General features: G+C 39.4%; 2 protein-coding genes across 3 annotated transcripts in view; one reads left to right on the forward strand and one right to left on the reverse strand.

Annotated features, from left to right (window-relative positions):
• ABCG5 (ATP binding cassette subfamily G member 5) lies at positions 1-16,919 on the reverse strand. The gene is made up of 14 exons (XM_009559496.2): positions 16,780-16,919; positions 16,446-16,693; positions 15,643-15,764; positions 15,051-15,187; positions 14,732-14,830; positions 13,638-13,770; positions 11,912-12,051; positions 10,642-10,771; positions 7,807-8,020; positions 7,320-7,525; positions 6,288-6,426; positions 3,160-3,345; positions 1,364-1,476; positions 1-208 (listed from the first exon to the last, which is right to left on the reverse strand). The coding sequence occupies exons 2-14, from the start codon at positions 16,565-16,567 to the stop codon at positions 12-14; spliced, it is 1,938 nt and encodes a 645-aa protein (XP_009557791.2). The 5' UTR covers positions 16,568-16,693; positions 16,780-16,919; the 3' UTR covers positions 1-11.
• The window catches only part of ABCG8 (ATP binding cassette subfamily G member 8), a 14,739-nt gene continuing 11,446 nt past the window's right edge, over positions 16,847-20,139 (forward strand). The window contains exons 1-3 of one of the 2 annotated variants that reach the window (XM_054062388.1): positions 16,847-17,060; positions 18,362-18,466; positions 19,225-19,381. In XM_054062388.1, coding sequence (XP_053918363.1) covers positions 16,989-17,060; positions 18,362-18,466; positions 19,225-19,381 — 334 coding nt within the window. In that variant the 5' untranslated portion in view covers positions 16,847-16,988. The remainder of the gene's footprint in view (positions 17,061-18,361; positions 18,467-19,224; positions 19,382-20,139) is intronic. The other variant, XM_009559451.2, reaches the window with a different exon arrangement.

The following is a 20,139-nucleotide window of genomic DNA, read 5'->3' on the forward strand; positions in this document are numbered from 1 at the left end:
CTGCTACTTTTTTATTGCCTGCCAATAACTCTCTCTCTCATTTTGAAGCTCAGAACTGCTATAATGGCAAGTACTGGTAGAAAAGCATAGAGTATTAGGAAATTGATTGTGAAGTGGGGCAGTGCACTAGGAAAGGTTTTTTCAATGAACTGAATGCCGTTAGAGAAAGTACACGCAGCATTAATTGCAATGGAACTGTTGGCACCACCTGTGAAAAGAAAAAAAATTAATTTCTTTAGTAGGTGAATCAGTAAAATTAAAACTCAAGCCTTAGTAGTTAGCCCATACATTCTATATACCCAGCCCTAACATTATTTTAATGATGAACTACACCCACAGCAGCATTTCTCATAACTTTGGAATAAGAGCAGACAAAGCCATGTGTTTCTGCGGTTAATCTATGCCACGTTTTTTAAGGGAAGAATAAAGAGTCATTAGGAGCCTTCTGTTTTGTTCATGCCAGAAAAAAGAAGATCTATGGCTTTTAAAAGACATTATCTAGAGGAGCCTCAAGAAGCAAGTTGCCCCATGTGGTACGCTTGCAGTGTTCCCGTTTGTTGAATGCTTCCAAAATTAAAGAAAAGTGTCTGAAGGGCACATTAAAAATCAGCTGTTTATGATTACTACCAAAGTCAAGGACTGATTTTCAAACATTTGCCATCTATGCTCATGTAATAAAAAGAAACAGGAGAGATTAATGGATAAAGAATAGGCAGCCTTGGAGAGGAGAACAGACACCTGGCTACAAAGCACAAAATATCTTGGGGTAGGTCCAAAGCTCTAAGTTTTACCGCCATTGGTGGATATAAGCTATTAACCCTGCCAACCTGATTGATTCTAATGTGTTGCCAGTTACCTGGCTCACAACCAGCAAAGCACAGCCTGACAGATCGAAGCTGCTCAATATATGCCATGGTAACATATTTCAACTGAAGCCTCACTAGTATGAGAGGGAACATCTAGTCAGGCGTTACCTGTCAGTGCTCCCTGCACTGGTGTTTGATCTTGTATAGTGCAATTCTATTGATCTTATATTCGTGTAACACTACTCCAATAAGCTCATAACAGGCTGCAAAGTTTACCTCCCAAAGTGCCCCAAAGGGAGAATAGAAGAAAAGGTGAAGAAGAGAAAGATAGAATGAAAGAATGAGAAATGGTTGAAGAAACAAATCAAACTTTAGTTTAGCTTGTTGATACGGTGTTATCATCGTTACTGATTAATAAGATATTTTTAAATCACTTTCAAGTTATCTTTATTTTATCAGGATATTTTTATTGTATGTAGAAGGACTATAAGCACCAACATCTCATTAAAATTCTTCACAATGGACTTAAAGTCTGTGAGAGGGTTTTGAACACCTACCACATGTGAAGTTTAAGCCATAAAATTCATTGGCTATAAGAAGTTCACTGCTGTATTTTTGAAAGGTAAGATAACTGAGTATTTTAAAAGGTGTCGGCATTTCCTCCGTGGTCCTTAAAGAAACAGAGAAATTGAACTGGCTTTTGCTACATCCCAAGAGGCAGCTCTACCCCAAATGAAAACAAGCTCTCATATTCTGTTGTAGCCTGTTACAGAAACAGTTCTTGGCTATACATGTAGGGTTTGCAAACATAAAGTCCATTTTAGCACTAAATGAGGAGACAAGCATGAAGGCTACCTTTGACTTTGGTGCAGTGACATAACCTTATGCCCTGACTTGTTTATGCACAGTCACAAATAATTCTGTGAAGTTGTTGGCTATTCACAGCAATAAACTGAAAATTACAAGGCCCAGTATAAACCTCAGTTGCAAAAATGTGTTGCTTCCAAAGTAAGAAACTACCACCTCCTCGCTCCATCTTCAAAACCAAAAAGGACTGAATAGCAAAGTAATTCACTGGAACGGTAATAAAAATACAAAAATGAAAAAATAATAATGAGAAACAGTGTATGAAAAATTTTGAAATAACCTTATTCAACAAGATGGGTCAATTTCTGCACCTAAAATACTGCTCTGCACCTAAAATACTGCAAGGCTTTATTATTAAACAAATGAATAGAAGACCCAACAACCCAATTCTCAATGCTATTTTTAATATCCTTCTTTGCCCATGATGTTTAATGCAAGAGATTCAAAACATTAACTAGGAACGTCTCTACTGTGAAATAAAGTTAAAAACCACTCTAATACTTTTTAAAAGTTATCATTATGGCATTAGTCTGTGGTAGCAGGAATAACTGTCTCATCACTGTAAAAACATTAATACCTCTTCCTGAAAACAGGGACCAAGTAATTAGACATTAACCTAGTTTTATTTGGTAAGTATGCATTAGCTGAGATGATCACTTTGAAGAGATAAAGCACCATTGGATTTGCGAAAACTCATGCTTTTCTTGAGGACAACATCATGCATTCTTAGCTTTAGTTTATTTTCTTTGGAAAGATCTCAGGTGAGCATATCGTATTTTCTCAACATCTCAAGAAAGCTTTTTGACAATAGTTTATCATGATATATTTATCAAAAAATAGTGATTTCAGTATTAACAAACACAAGAGGAAAATTGCTTGAAGTTCATACAGTTACACAGCAAAAACATTTATTGGCACAGTAATAGTATAAATGGATCAGAATTTTCCTGCATATTTACTAACCTACTTCATTGTTTTTATGTACTTCAGTCTGCACAAATAGAAAGTGTCTGGAAAGTTTCATGACTAAACCGGAGAAAAACACTAATATAACAGTTGAGAACAACTGTTTTTGAAAACTATCATTCCTAGTGTTTAATACCTGGTAAGTCCCAGCAGTTACTAAAAATTTTAAGATTTTTTTTTTTTTTGGGTAGCGTCCTCTACTGAGGACAGCATTTCTTGTGAAGACACCAGCATAAGTAGAAGAATTCAGCTGAGCTCACAGATACTAATTGCTCAGTTCTATCTTCAATTTATTTGCAAAAAGTAAAAAAAAAGTATGTTTCTTGATTTCTAAAGTCTTTTTTTGTGTGTGTTTGGTACAAGTTCTAACATGATTAGGCAGTTCTATCTCTGAAGGATAACAGCTGCACTTACTTTCCATTGCTAACTGCATTATTGTGCTTTGGCAGCACAGCATGAAACTCTCTCACAAGCAGATTGTTTAACATTAACACCATAATGAAATAAAGTTTTTTCCTACCTTAGTAGTCCTGTTCCCACTACCACACCCACTGAATTAAGTAGCACCACTCCGCTTTGGACTATATTTGGGTTTTGAACCACGCCGAGTACAACAAGTGTTAGTAATTCACCAATTATATGAGATGCTAAGACAACAGCAAAGAAAATTCCAAATCTGGAAGCATCAGGATACAACCCTACAGTCCTGTACAAAAATGAGAAAGAAAAAAAACAACCAACCATTTAAAAAGCAGTGGAAAAACCTGGAATGTAGCTTTCATTTTTGTTTTTATTTTTTTGCTAACTACTCATTAAGTGAATTGTTGATCTCTTAACTCTCAGCATGTTGTTTGGAGCCTTAACGTAATGGACATCCACTTCATATCATGACCTACGTGCAAATATATTAGGTTTCCTCCATCTAAGTTGAAGAGGTTTATGTAAAGATGTAGCAGAAATCCGTGTTGTTTCAAGGTAACCACTGTGGCTTTTACAATTCCATAAACTAATATCCTCCTCCTTTTAGAGTCTGTGCAGTGGGAGTTATTTATATGTCACATATTTAAAGAAGGTCATTATGCAGATAATTAACAGGTGGAATTTTGCACTTCTGATACTGTGCATGCAAATGTAAAAATGGATATACTCAATTAAATGGAAGGCTAATTGACTTCACCACCCATTTAATTAATCCAAATGCAATTTCCTCCATAATCCTGCATTTTTTAACATAACACACTAGTCCAAGATTTTCCCTAGCTCACCTAAGGAAAAAAAGGTGTCCCCTCCAATCTGTACTAAAGATTAAAAAGCTAAGAAAGGCCAGAAACTGCCTGGCAAACTTTATTCAGCCTTACAGTGAATATGAGAGATGACGAAAACTTTTATTACGTAGTGACCCATTACTCTTTCCAAAATACCTCATACCAGAATTGCCTCCTTCTGCATACACAGAGCGTGCTTTGCTAAGCTGACAAGCAGCTATTCAATGGTTTTTTTCTTTTTCACTCCTCAACACTAGACCCTGTGTCTTTTTTCTTTTTTTTTTTTATCTACCATATTTGATCATGGTCTTAAAAATAGAAGTATTAATTTTCTCACAGGTTTTCCACTAGGAGTTTTTCGTGTGTAACACCAAAATAATCTCTATTATAAATAGATGGTTGAACATTGACTCTTCAAGTATTAAACATTCACCAAACTAGCAGGTATTTAACAGCCTTTAATCACAGATTAGCACGGAGGGAACAGCTCTCCAAACTCCTAGCAGAAACGTATCACCTTCTCTGAAATGCTCTAATAATTCATACAGAGAAATGTAGATGCAGACTAGCAAATCTGTGGTAGGAATAGGAAGAGAAGAAAGCCTAAGAGAGAAGAAAAAAAACCCGACTCGGAAGAGAGAATATCACAGCAATAGAATGGTAAGATAATATAAACTGTTAGGACATTTCCCAGAGGTATCTTTAGCTAAGCAAATCTGCATAAACAGAGTACATTGACTTAATTGCAAAACTGTCTGTGTTGGTTCTTGGGCAGGTCTGCCTTGTGTCCAGTCAGGTAAGAGTTTTGGTCTGTCTGAATTCCAAACACAAACTCTGAGAGAAATGGCTTGTAAGAACACATACCAGAGGCTATCAAAGCCTCTCCAGAAGGTAGTCCCTCCATTTAGGATTTAGTTCTGCACGGACAAAATCTTCAAAATTTCATAGAGGACCTGCTTGCCCTAAGAGGTCTAAGGGCACTACGAAGTCACTCTGGTACATCACTGATGGCTTCCGAACAACCACAAGGTAGCAAAGATACGTGGAGGCTAATATCTGTAAATATTAACTAGAACCACTGTCCTTATTCTTGATTGCATTTGAAGCTACTAAAGCACAAGGGCAAAGTCTCTACCCACACAAATTTCCTGTTCGTTAAGGAATGAGTGTGACCAAGAGTGGCTCGTGATCTTCAGGAGCTCCACAAACCTTCCCTCATCAAACCTGAAAAGGTGCTTTCCAAACGGCTGCCCTCTTGGCAACCAGCTGACTCGCAGGCAGAAATGGAAGGGCTCTGGTGAGCAAAGTGCATCCTCTAAACGCTCATTGGGAGGAGGAGTAATTTCTCTTTTTCTGTGAAAAAGGACTTCTCAGGGAGCGCTGCCTGAAGCAGACAGCACTGACAGCATGCAGAAATAAAAGCCCAGGTAGCTAAGGAGACAAAGAGAAAGATGGCCTTGCTTGAGCGAAACTTCAGTGCACCACACACCACTCCTTTACATAATTAGGAAAATAAAAGTCCTAGAAAATGCTTGAGGGACAGAAATTGGTCCTTATTTGGTATTAGCTTATGCCAGCAACCGTGGACTGTATTAAGTTCAGAATAAGTGGAAGGTGGGAAATCAAGGGAACAGAAATGAACAGCATCAGACCTTATATAATAGATAAGGCAATGAACAGATGAAATATTTCATCACCCGATTCTGAGTTAATACTTCACAATGATGCAAGAAAATTAACATACTGGGGATAAAACCACAAGATTTACAACCAAACCCTTTCTCCCGCTATCAGACATTCACTTTTGTGTCTTTCTCTGGAGACTGGAAGAGAGGAAAACAGGTCTCATTGCTTCCATAGGCTGTGGCTAAAGCCTCAACATCGCAGGAAATAAGAAGCTTTGTTACTGTCATGTACTTCCTGTTGTCTTCCTCACATTTTTCCTTATTTCCTATCTTTCTAAATGTAATGTAATTTAACACATCCCAGTTTTGGTATGACACAAGAATGATGAATGTCCCAGGCCCATTAGAACTTCCCAAGTTACTGAGAGAACTTGTTTTGCCAGTCTTACCCACTCTTTTTTCCTTTTTTTCGTGTGTGCACGCATGTGCATGCAAGATTTGACCTGCTAGAAATAAAAAGCCTTCTTACAAATACCATGAGATTGCTTAACAGGTCTTTGGCAAGACTAGGAGCTTCTTGAGTGATCTTATTTAGCACCTCTTGTAAGAAGGAGAAGGGCATCTTCCCATAAGACTTCTCTGTTATCATTCTGAGAGACAACAGCAGGAAACTGTGCCAGATGGCCTGTTGCTGACACAGGAACTGAAATTAGTAAGAAAAATTAAATAACCATCCAAAAGACTGTACAAATGCTTACCAATATATGAATATGCTGAAGATTGCCACGCTGATAATACTGAAGGGCAGGAAATGTACTACATAAGCTAAAAGCATTTGCCACTTCTTATATAAGCCATCTTTACTTTCTTGGTCACTGATAGCACGTAAAGGTGGGACTGGATTGAATAAATAAGGAATAAATTAAGTCACCATTGAGTAAAGACACCAAGACTTGTTGCAAAAACAACCTGAAGAGCAGAGACAACCTTGAGAATATATCGGAAACATTCAGAATCAGTTTGCTCACTTTCCCCCCCCCCACTATAAATACACAACATGCTCCCTGCAGATGGCAAAAGTTGGTAAGCTTAATGAAAGAGGCTTAACTAGGCAGCGTGCAGGACAGCTTTCTCTTTTTGCAGGTAGAAATTAAAGATACGAAAAAGCTGCCATGTCTGGATCATTTCATGAGGTGCTCAGATCTCAAGGCGTTGACAGCAGCATACGTTCCCTACATAAGCAGAGCAGTTTTCAGGGCTATAAATAGAAACTACTGCCGGTCTTAGCATGGCAGCTGTAAGAGAAACAGCTTCTAAGAAAAATGTTATCATCGCATAATACTCTTAAACCTTATTATCCTTAATTGCTGTCAAAACTATTTTGTATTTCCATCCTTTCCATGTCTTTGGGTTTGATCTCACTTAAGATGTTAACTACAGACCCAGACTTTGTCCTGCCTTTATAGTGCTACATGCAAGCCAGTTAAGGGCTTTTGCACAGCTGAGAATAAATCCTTCATGCACAGGCCGGTTGTGAAAGGGAGAGGCAGGGATCAGGGTGTATTCCTTAAGAACAGTGAACCTGGAGCCCCTCTGATGCACGAATGTTTTTCTGTGGTGCGAAATTTCCTGTCGCTTCACATTTAAATTTCTTGTTTCTCTATCAGCTCTGCCATTGCCCTGAACTGTTGAGATCCTTTAAACGCCTCTCTTCAGAAAAGACTTTTTCCTATTTACAAAACGATGGCAGCAATAGGTGCTGCTGCACATAATACAGGACAGAAACTCACAAAGAGCAACAGCATTGAGCATCCCTGTGTAGGGGGGGGCACTCACACACTGGTAGACAAGCCCCACACGATCCTGCACCGCTCCTTTTATCAGGTCGTTCCTTAGTCTAAGAAGGAAAAATGCTACAAACAAGCCAAATAACAGATTCTGGAGGAGACGCATGATGATGCCCATCTTATCTCTGGAGAAGTTTCTTGTTGTCCTCCTAATAATGAAACAAACAATAATAACATACTTGTTAGTTATGACTGGCCACATGTAGGGTAGTACCACATGTAGGGTATATAGCTTTGAACGAATCATACATGGACAGTGTCCACAAAAAGGTAATATATTAAAAAAGACAGGGACAAGTACAGTGGTAGACCAAAATAACCAAGAAATTGCATTTATACGGGTGGGTGGGGTGGAACCCAAACAATCAGTGGATGAGAACAAAGATTTTTCTCAAAAAAAAAAAGACAAAAAAGGAAAAAGAAGTCTTACCGTAAAAGAATCCATAATTTGTAAAAGGCACTGGGAGAGTCTTTGTTTTTGAATGGTATTGGCGGCAGGTCTTTCATACACCTTGTTCTTTCAATGGCTGCCAGTACTTTGCTAAAGATCTCCGAGTTTTTGTAGGCTGCTACAATTACCTGCACCCTACTGTATGTTTCGAGTTCACGTTCCTTGCTTCGCGTGTCCACTGATGTCAGGTCCACTGCAAATTTGCAAGGCGTTTATTATGTATACAATCACTTTCCTCTCTTAATTCTTCCCCCTCCTTTGCAACTAACCTTTCTTTGTTCTAAAATCTGGGAGAAGAGGAGGTTGACTGAAAGTACTCAATGTTTATTTTACTCCTCCCTTCCATTAGAAGCAGTGTGAATTAATAACTATGCAGCCACAACAAATCTGTGTTTTGTGGTCTCTGTAGGACCCTGAAGTTTGAGTCTTTTGTCTGGAAATGCAAGCTGTGCTACTCAGACAGTAGTATTCTCCTTGTACACTACAGAGCTGTGCCACTGGCAAAGTGTTACTGCTGCCGAGAGCAAGACAGATCACCAGCTGAGGATGAAGAGCCAACTTTCTGGTCATATACTTCTCAGGTTTTCCGGAAATACTTGGACCACAGCTCCCTGATTCTCCTTTGTCCTCTGCCTGCTTCTCCGTAACCATAGAGCTTTATTTTTCAGGTAATCTGAGCTCATGCTGCAGAGACACTGCTCTTTTCTCTACTTGAGCTTCTACTGCATTGTTGTACTGGGTTTCATCCACCTCTGTCTCAGACATACTTTTGCAATAAAGTGAAGTTAGAGGATGTTCAGCAGGCCAAATATTGCTTACTGCCATGGAACTTATGAACTTATGAAAGATAAACGCTTCACAGAGTTCCTTTCTAAAAAATCTGCCTATAACTGTTCCTGAGACCAGCAATTCTTTTATTGGCATAGGGGAACATTATGTGTGCTATTTGTATAATAGGATTTGCACATAAAGATTCAGCAATAATGATAAAATGCATTATAAATTTTCCTTTTCCCTAACAGCAATGAATTATCTAAGGTTTCAAAAACCTAGATTGTCATTCTCAGGAATAGCTCTTCTCACAGATTTTTATATTACTCATCTACATCTGATAATATGTCTTCATCACTTCTTTATTCCTAAGGTTTCTGTCATCTTTAGATTTCAGTTTTACAGTGTTATGCTCAACTTCAAAATACAAACTGATCAAGAGGAAAGGAGCCCTTCTCCAAAATTCTTAATGTGTCCTTAAATCTGAATTAAGCTTATGAATACTTCCCTGGTGTTCTGAAAAGTGGAATTTAGCAGAACTGTCTTTAATGGTAAACATATCCAAAATGAAGTCTTCACTTTTGTAAATATGAACACTTGAAGTGCAAACACACCTTTTAAAACTTGACCACTGTGACTTGCTGGAAGTCACACAGGAAATAAATGGCAACTGCGTTTTCTAAAAATGGCAACACTGACCAGTCTCTAGACCAGATAGCTAATGCAGTACGGGGCATTTGTACTTTTTCTTATAAAAACAACGTGACGTTTCAATAATATAATCCACTATCAATACATATCATCTATTTTCCACTGCTGTTGGTGTAAATGATAGCAGAATCCATCCCTACATTCACATCATTAAATCACACAAAAAATATAAACTACCAATTTTCGAAAGACTAAATATTCTGATGATTCTTTGCTCTAAACTGTATCTTTTCCTTTTCTTGTCACATTCAAAGGCTGACATTTGAAGAATGCAGTACTCTCTTTACTAAGCTTTTTTAAAAGTGAGTCTAAATTTCAACTCATCTACGCTTTTCAAGACTATTCAAACTCATGAAGGCAAAATTATCCTCACTGTCACACCAGTATTTTCAGCTTCATCCCATTCCAGCTTCATGTCAACAACTATCCTCTCTTCACTCTGAATTTAGGTGCCATCTAGACAACAGAAAAACACTGCCTTCTCTGAACGTGCTATGTTTCTGAATACAGCTTTTTGGACTGGTCAAGTTCTCTTGTTAGTGTTCAGCTAGTATCATCAGAAATCAGTCCACATATGAGATTTTAAAGATAGTTAGGTTGAAACACACACACGTATGTATGTACACACACATGCATATACACATTCTTCAAATGTCTCTGCATGGATCAGGTACGGATGCTCTGCAGTGAAACCAAGTCTCATTTCAAAAATCTCATGCCAACACTTTTGTTTTCATCCTGAATTTGTAAAACTGCTGTTCAGCTTTTACCGACAGCTTGCTGTCATCATCTCTTGAAGCATCCATATGTTCTGCTCCAGTAGTTCACCTCCATACTAGTTACTGCCCAAACCTTTGAAAATCTATAATCCAGTATCTCTGGAAATTGATGCCTCAGTCATCCCATATTCATTCTAAATCCTTCCCTCTAGGCAACAACTGTCTTCAGTTGCTTGGCATCATGTAGCTCCTAAGGGCATGGAACTTTCCACAGTTTTGGGATTAAATTGATTTTCCAATATCTAGTGGACAGCCATAGCGAGTTGCCCTCAGGAATCCACAGGTTCCATGAAGCTGAGATTCTTTTACTGTTGGTAGCTTACTCCTTTCTGATGTGTATCAGACATACTGCAAACATTTGCTGTTTTATGGACTCAGTGGAAGTTACATGGTCCCAGTCCTCACTATTCTCCTAGCTGAGAATGATTACAAAGTTGGGGAAAAATTCAAACACATTTCTATCTCTGGAAAAAACTTTAATTTGGGAAAGAAAAACAACTTTTTTGTCTAAAGGAATCCCATATTTTTACCAAAATAATTTAGACAATCTTACCATAGAAGTCAAAAGGGTTGGATTGCTCAGGACAAGAATAGCCGCATTCACTAAAAAAAGTTATCATTTCCATTGGGTTGCCACAGAAAACCATTTCTCCAAAGCTCATGATGGCTATTTTGTCGAATAACTGTGGAGAGCAAATTAATACATTAACAATACATACTAAGAAGCAGGACATTAATTCTTGAGTACAGCTACTATCTTGATAATAAAATTGCTTTGACAGGAAGAATAGTTTTGACACATTCAGACTTCCTTAGTTCATTTCTGTCAAAGGAAGTTTGTCCTTTCTGTTGTATCTCTCGGTGCTTATATAAGACGAAACCTTTATAAGCTCTTAAAACTAGTGATTCTTGAAACTATCAGTGACAGCAGCATTCAGAAGTAATTCACAAACAGGAATGGGAGCTGTGGACTTAGGACTTCACTTCTAATGCACCTTCACTTATCGACTGACATCCTTTGGCACCTAATAGCCCCAGTCTGTAAAATCCGCAAATTGTTGGGAAGATTATCTTGAAGTGCTTAAGGACTTCAATAGCACTGCTTTTCGGGTGAACATTTGCCAGGGCAGGGTTTCCATCAGCTATTATCAATCCATACTCCCAAGGCGCCAGGACTGCTTTCAGTCCAGAAAACCACTGTCACTCCCCTCTGGTTTCACGACCACTTACACTCAATTCAGTCAGCCAGGGAGAAGACGCCTTGCATTCACATGGTGGGTGGTGGATGTGTCAGAAGAACAAAGTGCGAAATAGTGATGGGAAGGGAAAAATGCTTTTGCTAGCAGAGCCCTGTAAGGCAGGCCTGCCCCGCCACATGACCAAAGTATCACAACTTGACACAAAGAGGAAAGAAACAGTTGTGTTTTCTTTCATTTCCATTTCAAATCATGGCTTTATCTGTCTCAAGTTGCAAGGGCTACTGAAATATAAATACTTAAAGACAAATGAAGTCCTAATTTTCAGAGTGCTTGTACACATGGGGGATTTACATGGCTTCTCCCAGTGGTTTTCATTTGGGTAGCTGCATAACACAAAGGTTAGGCATGCAGTCAGTGTCCATAGTGTTTTCACAGGGAAGTATCTGCCCATGACGAGCGGAAGGCCAGGGCTAGTTCAAAACAAGCTTGGCTAGAGGGGGAAGGAAGAGGCTTTGAAGACAACTACGCTGGATCTTATACTTTTATCCTGAAGAGAACCTAGGTATTAAAAATCCTAGTTAAAAAAAAAAAGAAAAAAGCCAATAGAGAGTAGATATTATTTACCCTGAAGAGTTCTGAGCGAGGCTGATGAATCGTAATAATCACAATCCTGTCTCTGTGTGCAAGCTCTGAGAGCAGTGAGACAATCTGATTTGCTGTCAGGCAGTCTAGCCCTGTTGTTGGTTCATCAAGTAGCATGACCTCTGAGAAATTACAAGAAATCGCATTAAAACTCAGGTAAAAGGGGATTAAACATTATAGCTTCTGCCTTTGAAGCTAATTCAGTAAACGATATAGAAATTACTCTACATGTGAAGTTCTGTGTGTAAAGCTGAGTGTGCATAGACATTGCCATAATGTGATCTTTTCAGTTTTATTTAGCCTCAGTGGTTCTGTTCTAGTGATTAGGAATAAGGACATAAAAAACTACTGCCGATCAGAGCATAATATTTTTTTCTAAGTCCAGGTCAAGTCTTAAACATTACCAAAATAGATTTGATGTATACATCTGCTTCTAAGAACAAAACAGATAAATTTCAGCATGTATTCAAATGTAATATAACTGACATTGTTAGCCAGAAGTTTGAATTAAATCTATGTACGCACACAGGATTCGTTATAAACACATTATGAGTTGTTAAAATACAACATATGCAATTCCATAGATTAGATAGGGGATTTTTTACTACATTTTCACTGAATTTATTGGAAGGGTAAGAGTTGCAGCCAAATCCACTAGTTTTACAGACATGAGACTTAGCACAGAAGAGGGCAGTTCAACCTTTTTCAGGTTAAGAGAGCTTTCTCTATAGGTTTTTCTACAAATTACTACAGTGTTTACTACAGAGGTTAGTGAACTTACGGAGTGATAACTGCACTCAGTGAACTCTCTGGGAGTTGCCAGTAGCACACAGTACCTGTGATACACCTCACTTTCCTATTGAAATGCTCCTTCCTGCCTAATACAAGTCATACATTTCACCGCTACGAGGACTTCAGAATCCAATAAACGCCTGGTATACATTCACTCTATAGGATTCTGGCATCTTTAATAAATTTTCTCAAAAGTGACAACATTTGCAGTGCTGCTTCCTGTGGCTGATCCTTTTAATTTCTCTGCTTTGATTTTAATTCATGGGAATATTTTTGGCTCTCGAATGTACATGGTGCTCACATGTACATGGCTTAAAGGTAACTACTCCGCTGCAAAGCTCAATGTTTGTGTATCAGAGAATCACAGAATGGTTTGGATTGGGAGGTGACCGTGAAGGTCTTCTAGTCCAATTCCCCTGCAGTGTGCAGGGAAACCTTCAACCGTACCAGATTCCTCAGAGCCCCATCCAACCTGACCTTGAACGTTTCCAGGGATGGGGCACCTACCATCTCTCTGGGCAACCTGTTCCAGTGTTTCACTATCCTCAGCATAAAAAAAATTCATCCATATATCTATGGCTCTAATGCACTTCAAAAAAATACAAACGAATGTGCCACAACTGATGTTTCATACACGGAGATGGTGAGCCCAGAAAGACTTAAAATGGATGAATGCGAGTCTAAATCTTTGTTTACTCCTTAAGATTTTAAAATTGTCTACTTGCCAAGATCAACTAATAGATTAGTGACAGACCTGATTTATTGCTCATCCTTTTCTGTCATTACTAAGCTAGCTTTTGTTGAATTACAGAACATAGATGTTTTTGTATTTTAAAGTGGTTTATGGAGGTCAATGGTGGGAGGACAAAGTGACACTGCTTTGTTTTATTTTGAAAATCCATGCAGTGGTACTTACTGGGATCTTGTAATAGCTGAGCTGCAATTGAAACACGACGCCTCTCACCCCCAGAAATTCCTGCCAAAATATGGCTTCCAATTATTTTGTCAGCAATGTGGCTGAGACTCAGCTCAGCCATAACTGCATCTACCTGAAAAATAATTAAAATTTAGAAAGACTAAACATGTCCAGCTCGGATACCTGTGTGCAAAATAAAAAGAAAATGAAAGAAAAAAATGACATTTAAGCTATGGCTTCCGCAGTATGCTGCTTGCATCCATTCTAATTGAAAGGTGTCTGGCCTTATTTCTATTTGATTATTGTAAAGATATTATTTCAATTACTGTTTTTTAAATTTTATTGTCATTTATTCTGAAATGAGTAGAATTTTACCTTCATTTGACATTAAGAGATGGAGAGATCAAAGGAGGGCCTAGTAGTTAAGGTATGAAGCATAATGCGCTGGTCTGGCTTCCAAATAAGGGAGAAGAAAGGCACATCAGCACTAAGAATATATAAAATACTGAGTGGAAGATATGCGAGAAGACAGAGAGCAAGAGCCTTTAGTCAGGAATATCCAATCTTCACTCTCAACAGAGGTCAAAAAGAGTCCTTTAGTAGATCTGAAACACACCTATTTTATCAAGGACGTAGCTTATAGGGAGCTTATTAGCCCACTGTTTTTCAGAGCTATTTTAGTTAGTGAGAGACATTGTACAGGAGCCAGGGTACTATCAAAGTCACCCCTGCTGTCCATGAGACTTGCCAGCACACATGGCCCTAAACACTGGGTTTCCCACCTGGGGAATGGGAGCTGACTTAGATACCAACAGCAGCATCTCCCGCAGCAGCAACTGCCGTAGCTTTGAGTGGAAGAGTTTTGTCCCAGCATAATGGTGATTCCCTGGAGCATCAGCACGAGCCCCTTGCAGAGCAGGGAGCACCAGAGAGCTTGTGTCGTACTCCTCAGCTGGGTATTTCTCCCCATTTGCAGAATAAGGATTACAAAACCTTATAAACATAAAGCACAGTCATGGATGGAAAGCTCTCCTGGTGAAAGCATTACATGACATCATGTCTGCTTTTCTGGTGGAAGATGATAAAATACAGACCTTCTTTTTGATGAAGTCGTTGGAGCATTTCTGAAGAGTTAGTAAGGCAGTGTAGGTCAGAGACTCTTGTATGGTGAGGAAACTTAACAAAGTGGCACTCTGGAAAAAAATGTGAAGAGGAAGAGGCACTTAGTCCTGTAGTAATTAAGATCTTGCCTCTGCCCCCACAACCTTTATTCATTCATACAATTTATTAACTGCTTTGTACCACATTTACTAGTAAAATCACAGTCAGATTACATTAGTCCATTATAACAGCAACTTTACTTTCTTTGCACGAGAGGAAGCCCAGTGCACAGAAAGAAATGTGGAAAACAACCTGTGGCACATAAGAGAAGCAATCTCTAAATTGTTCCTTCTTCAGCTGATGCCCATTCACATACACTTCACCAAAGAAGTTGCCTTTATGTCCCAGTCTTCCTGATATTGCATCCAGAAGTGTTGTTTTCCCAGATCCTTTGAAACACAAGAAGTTAAATATCACAGGTTAATTTTATGATTTCAGGAGTGGTAGCCTCACTTGGATGCAGATGTATGAAAAGAAGTATTGGAGTTTTGTTCTCAATAACATTTAAATAATAGGTCCAGAAAATACAGGTAGTTAAGGAGAAGTAAATGGGAAAACCAGAACGTCTGTAAATTAGCATTTAATTCATGCAAATTCACACTTTATAATGTATGTTTCGGTATATATAGATATACACCATATCTTTTATTGAAGTCACAATTTTCTGTTAGATGACAGAAGACTGAGCTCTGAAAAAACAAGCACCACCATTTTACAATGTAGGCGTTAAAAACAGCTTCAATTTCATCATTTAAAACACAGACCTCAGTCACATTCATATCACTGTGGAAGTCACCAGTATTAACTCTGATCTTATTTCTTTTGAAGTATTGTAACAGCTTACCAGAATTTCCTAAAATTCCCATAATCTGGCCACTCTCTAAGTGAAATGAAACATCCTTAAGTATTTGCCGGGTCCATTTTTTATGACATAATGAAGCTTTCCACCATGGGCCAACACGTTCTCTTGGAAAGCAAACATCAAAAAAAAAAAAAAAATAGAGAAGATTTAAAAATTTTGTGTAAAGCAAGTGAACAGTTTATAGCTACTTGCATGTGGGATGGGAGCCTGCAAGGATTTTTAAATGTTGTGGTGGATGAAGAAAATATTTCCCCTCTCGCCCCCTGCCTCCTTGATTCCCCAGCATTAAGTTTTGAACTTCAGGATTATCTGGAAGATAAAACAAAGTCTGAACAGATTTTTCAGAATGACTGCTGGGAGGCTTTCCAACTACAACCAAAAGAGGGTACTTGAACTGGGGCTTTATTTGTTGACAAGATTTGCCAGCTATTAGTCCACCTGACCCTTTTTTTAGGGCTTGACGTTATCCTTCTGGCAGCAGTAAGAAAAGCAGGGCAAAAGGGCACAATCTTTAGAAATATCTAAAGTATCTCCTTCAGAGACATGTGAAGAAGAAATGATGAAACCCCAGAGAGGATCAGCTCTGCCTCCCTCGCGTCGTGTACTCTAACCCCGTGGCAGGCAGCCCAGCACCATAAGGCGGGAGTCCCGGCAAAGTCCCTCCTTTTTTGCTGGGGTTAAGCTGAACTCACAACCCACCAGTTCCAACCCCTCTCCCCTCGGTCCCTGGGGCTGAAGCAGCTCCTGTCAAGCAGGGCCTGTCCATGCCACCTTGCTGGCCCTACCTGATGGTATAATCGACGCCTCGGACACTGATGCTGTCAGAGGGCTGCCACACAGCCTTTGCCTCTCCTGTCTGCCCACCGCTGCTGCTCCTCTCCAGCGTGGAAAACCTGCTGCCCGACATCTTCCAGTGCTGGGGCTCCGCGGGCTCCCTCCCTCACGCTGCTGGCCAGGTGCCTGAGGCAGCCACCATACCTCCCCAAGGGGACAGTAGGTTGTTGTCCCCGGAGATTGCCACGCAGGGAAGAGTCTAAAAGAAAAGAGAAGGGCTCTCAGTTCATTCTTTTTCCTCAGGACAAATGATAGGCAATTAGCTGAAGCCACTATCTGATGTACCTTTAGCCTGAGCTATTACGGTCCCAGAGGAGGGGACTATTTCCCTGTCCACGGGGTCACATCAGCTGCAGAGACGCAGCACGCCAGGAGAAATGGCGCTCTGGTGAAGGCGCGTGGAAAGAGCTGAGCTTGAAACTAAGAGGATTTCCACAGCTTTCAAAGAGCCAACAGTCAAGCAACTGCAAGGAGTGCGACCTTTCACTGCCAACATGAGAGAAGCCACTGAAAATGTCTCTCTGGATGATGCCGGCTGGAGCCAGATGTCATGTGGAGGCTTTCCAGTGAGTGAGACCTGTGGAGAGTGGGGAGGGACACGATGGGCTTGGCCATCCTGCAGCTACAGCGCTTGCTGGGGGGCTGGGAGAGGTGGCTGGCCAGAGTGCCAACCAGGCTTTTGCAAGAAACAAGACCTTCCCTCCTCCAGCTCAGAAAACAGAGCCGTAAAGCATCGTCATCCCCCACAAGAGCCCACTGGTAACAAAGTCAGAGCCATGCAAGCCGCACTCAAATGTTGTAAAGGCAGGGCTGAGGGAGGGGATCTTCAAATATGTGGATGGAGCAGAAAGTCCCTGAGCATGGCCTGGACCGGCTTTTCCAGGACATGACTTTGGGCTGTAAAACCAGCTTCCCACATCTGCTGGGGATCACGTTTGTTTTTTTTAAAATTAAGTTCAATGTACCCAAGAGCACAGAGTGCTTTGGCAGCTGGAGGAGCTTGGAAGGCTTTAACATGGCTTTTTGGACTGCTTGGTGCCGTGCTTTAACACGGCTTTTCAGGCTGCTTGGTGTCATGCTGCTTTCTGCTGTGTGTGTAAGCTGAAAAGACTCATCAGCCTCATTTGCTGAGAGGCTAAGAGGTGCACACAAATATTGCGGTCATCACAATAGTACAGGCATGCACACAAGATTCAACCCAAAGCCAGAAATCTGCCTCAGCAAAGACATCTTAATTGCTGTTATGTGCAAAAGGTTAACCAAGCCACATAGAGTCTCTTTATTTTCATATCTCAGAACACCAAGTTTCAGTTGACAAAAAAGAAAGATAAATAGACTGAACTCAAACTTGCAAACCTATTTGTTCATAAAGCCTCCTAGTTAACAAGTCCAATAATGAGTTAATGAGTCTAATAATAATGACCTCAATAATAAAGGTAGTTCAAATGAACCTTAATTTTTAGCTGCACTTTTAATTTCAATATGCAACATTTTGATCCAGTAGACTAAGATTGCTGAAGCAGTACATTTTGTTCCTGAAAACCAGAAACAGATCAATCTCTTTATAGTGGAATGAATTTTGAAAAGTGATCCCATTTGAAAGTGATCTCCATTTTGAAAGTGATCCCATTTAAACTGAAAACAAACAAGAGCATGGCACACATGGTGCTAGAACAAAGTACGTTTCACACTGATAAAGAGAGAACTTATTTCAGCCCTTCAGATTTCTGCACTATAGGAACTCATCAGCACTGTTATATCCCATGGAATATATTTCCCTTTGTGCTTCACCTTTTCTGAACTAAAATTCTAACAACACTTAAAGTATTGTAATTAATTATTGTAATTAACGTAATAACTTTTCCAGACCAAGGCCCAGGATACTATTTTTTGCTCTGAAGAAGATAACAGTCTGTATTTCACATACAGCGGAAAATCAAATGTTCTCGAGGTGAAAGAACTCAACTACCAGGTAAAAGTTGTAATTTGTATACTTCCCTTCAGCAGGGAGTACACCCAGCAACGCCTGTTTCTATGTGCAAGCCATTTCAAAAGCCAAACAAAACTGGAGTTCACAATACAAAGTTCACGACTGTTGCATAAATACCCAGAAGTTTTGTGAGCAGAATCGTGCTCTTGGCTGCAACATTGACAGCAGGCTAAATCCTCCACTGTAAAGATATCTAGTAAAGCCAGTAGATAAGACAGGAAAAGAGGTCTGTTTCTAGGCTCTGTTTTTCCTCAGTCCTGAGGCAAATTATTCCTCTCATGGTCTGGGCAGACTGACTCTGTCCAGCTAGGGATGGAAGGAGCTCTTGCTGGCAGGAATGAGTATGTGGAAGGACACAAAGAAAGCATAACAAACAGGAAGGATTTTAGGGAACCAATGAAATTTTTTATCTCCTTTTGTGCCATAATGGCATCTGAAGTACATGTCATAATTTTCAGTTTTGTGTAATTTTTAATTATATTAAAAAATTAAACATTTGAAATTTACAATAGCAATAAAATGCAAAAGTAACAGAACAGAAACAGCTTCAGTGATTAACAGAATAATAAGCAAAACATGAAAAACATATTTTGCTATAAAGGAACTTTCTTCCATGAATTTCTAAAGATTAATGATGTTATTTTAATATATTCTCTGCCTGTAACATCATAACTTTGAAGCTATTTATTGCTAAGTACTTTATGGTTTGAATTGAAGGGACCTGCTTCTTTCTTTGATAGGTTAACATGGCATCCCAGATTCCCTGGTATGAAAACCTTGCACAGATGAAAATGCCATGGACCTGGAAATCAGATCCCCGTTCACATGTGTCAATAATCCAGAACCTGAATTTAAAAGTTCGCAGTGGTCAGATGCTGGCTGTTATAGGAAGCACTGGTAAGAGCAACCAAATGTCATGATTTGACCAACTCTCAGACAAGAAGTAACCCTTATCTTAACCCTATAGGAAATGTGTCACGAATATGTTCTTTAAAATGCATTAGGACAGAAAGTATAAGGAAACAAAGAATGATAGTGGGGGGTGGTGAATATTAAAATTTGTTTTCAAGTCCAACTTTATTATGACTTGTACACATTTGCTCTTTGTTTCTCAGCTCTCCTGGACATGAATCAGCTTCATGGCTTAGAGTCAAACCAGGCCAATTGCCGACTTTATCCAGTAACATCGCAGATAAATGAGACCAGATCTTGTAAGAAAAATCAGTGGCAACCTGCATAGCCATAAGCAGGAATTCCCTACAGATTGAAACAATTCTAACAGGATAAAAATACACATTTGGATTAAGAGAAACTTACAGAGAAGAAAACATAGTGCCTCTTCTGTTTGGCTTTAAAATGGATCTCTGCTTTCTTACATCTTTTTTTCCTTTCCTTTCATTTTCTGGTGGTAGGATTGATATAATCTTCTCCAGGGTGAGGTTGACTAATGGAAAGATGGTTTTTACCCCGTGTGGTTAATTGAGTCTAATCTCATCTAGGAGGATAAGAGGTAGAAAGTTGGCCTGTTAAACTGAAGTAAAAAGTATCTATACTTTGGAGGTAAAAGTCCCCATGCTGTGTCTCCCCTTACATAAGATTAGCTCAACGACCCAGTGAAGATGCTCTCTTTCAAAGGCAAGGCATATTTGCCAAAG

This window comes from Cuculus canorus, chromosome 3 (assembly GCF_017976375.1).
Source record: "Cuculus canorus isolate bCucCan1 chromosome 3, bCucCan1.pri, whole genome shotgun sequence".
NCBI lineage: Eukaryota > Metazoa > Chordata > Aves > Cuculiformes > Cuculidae > Cuculus > Cuculus canorus.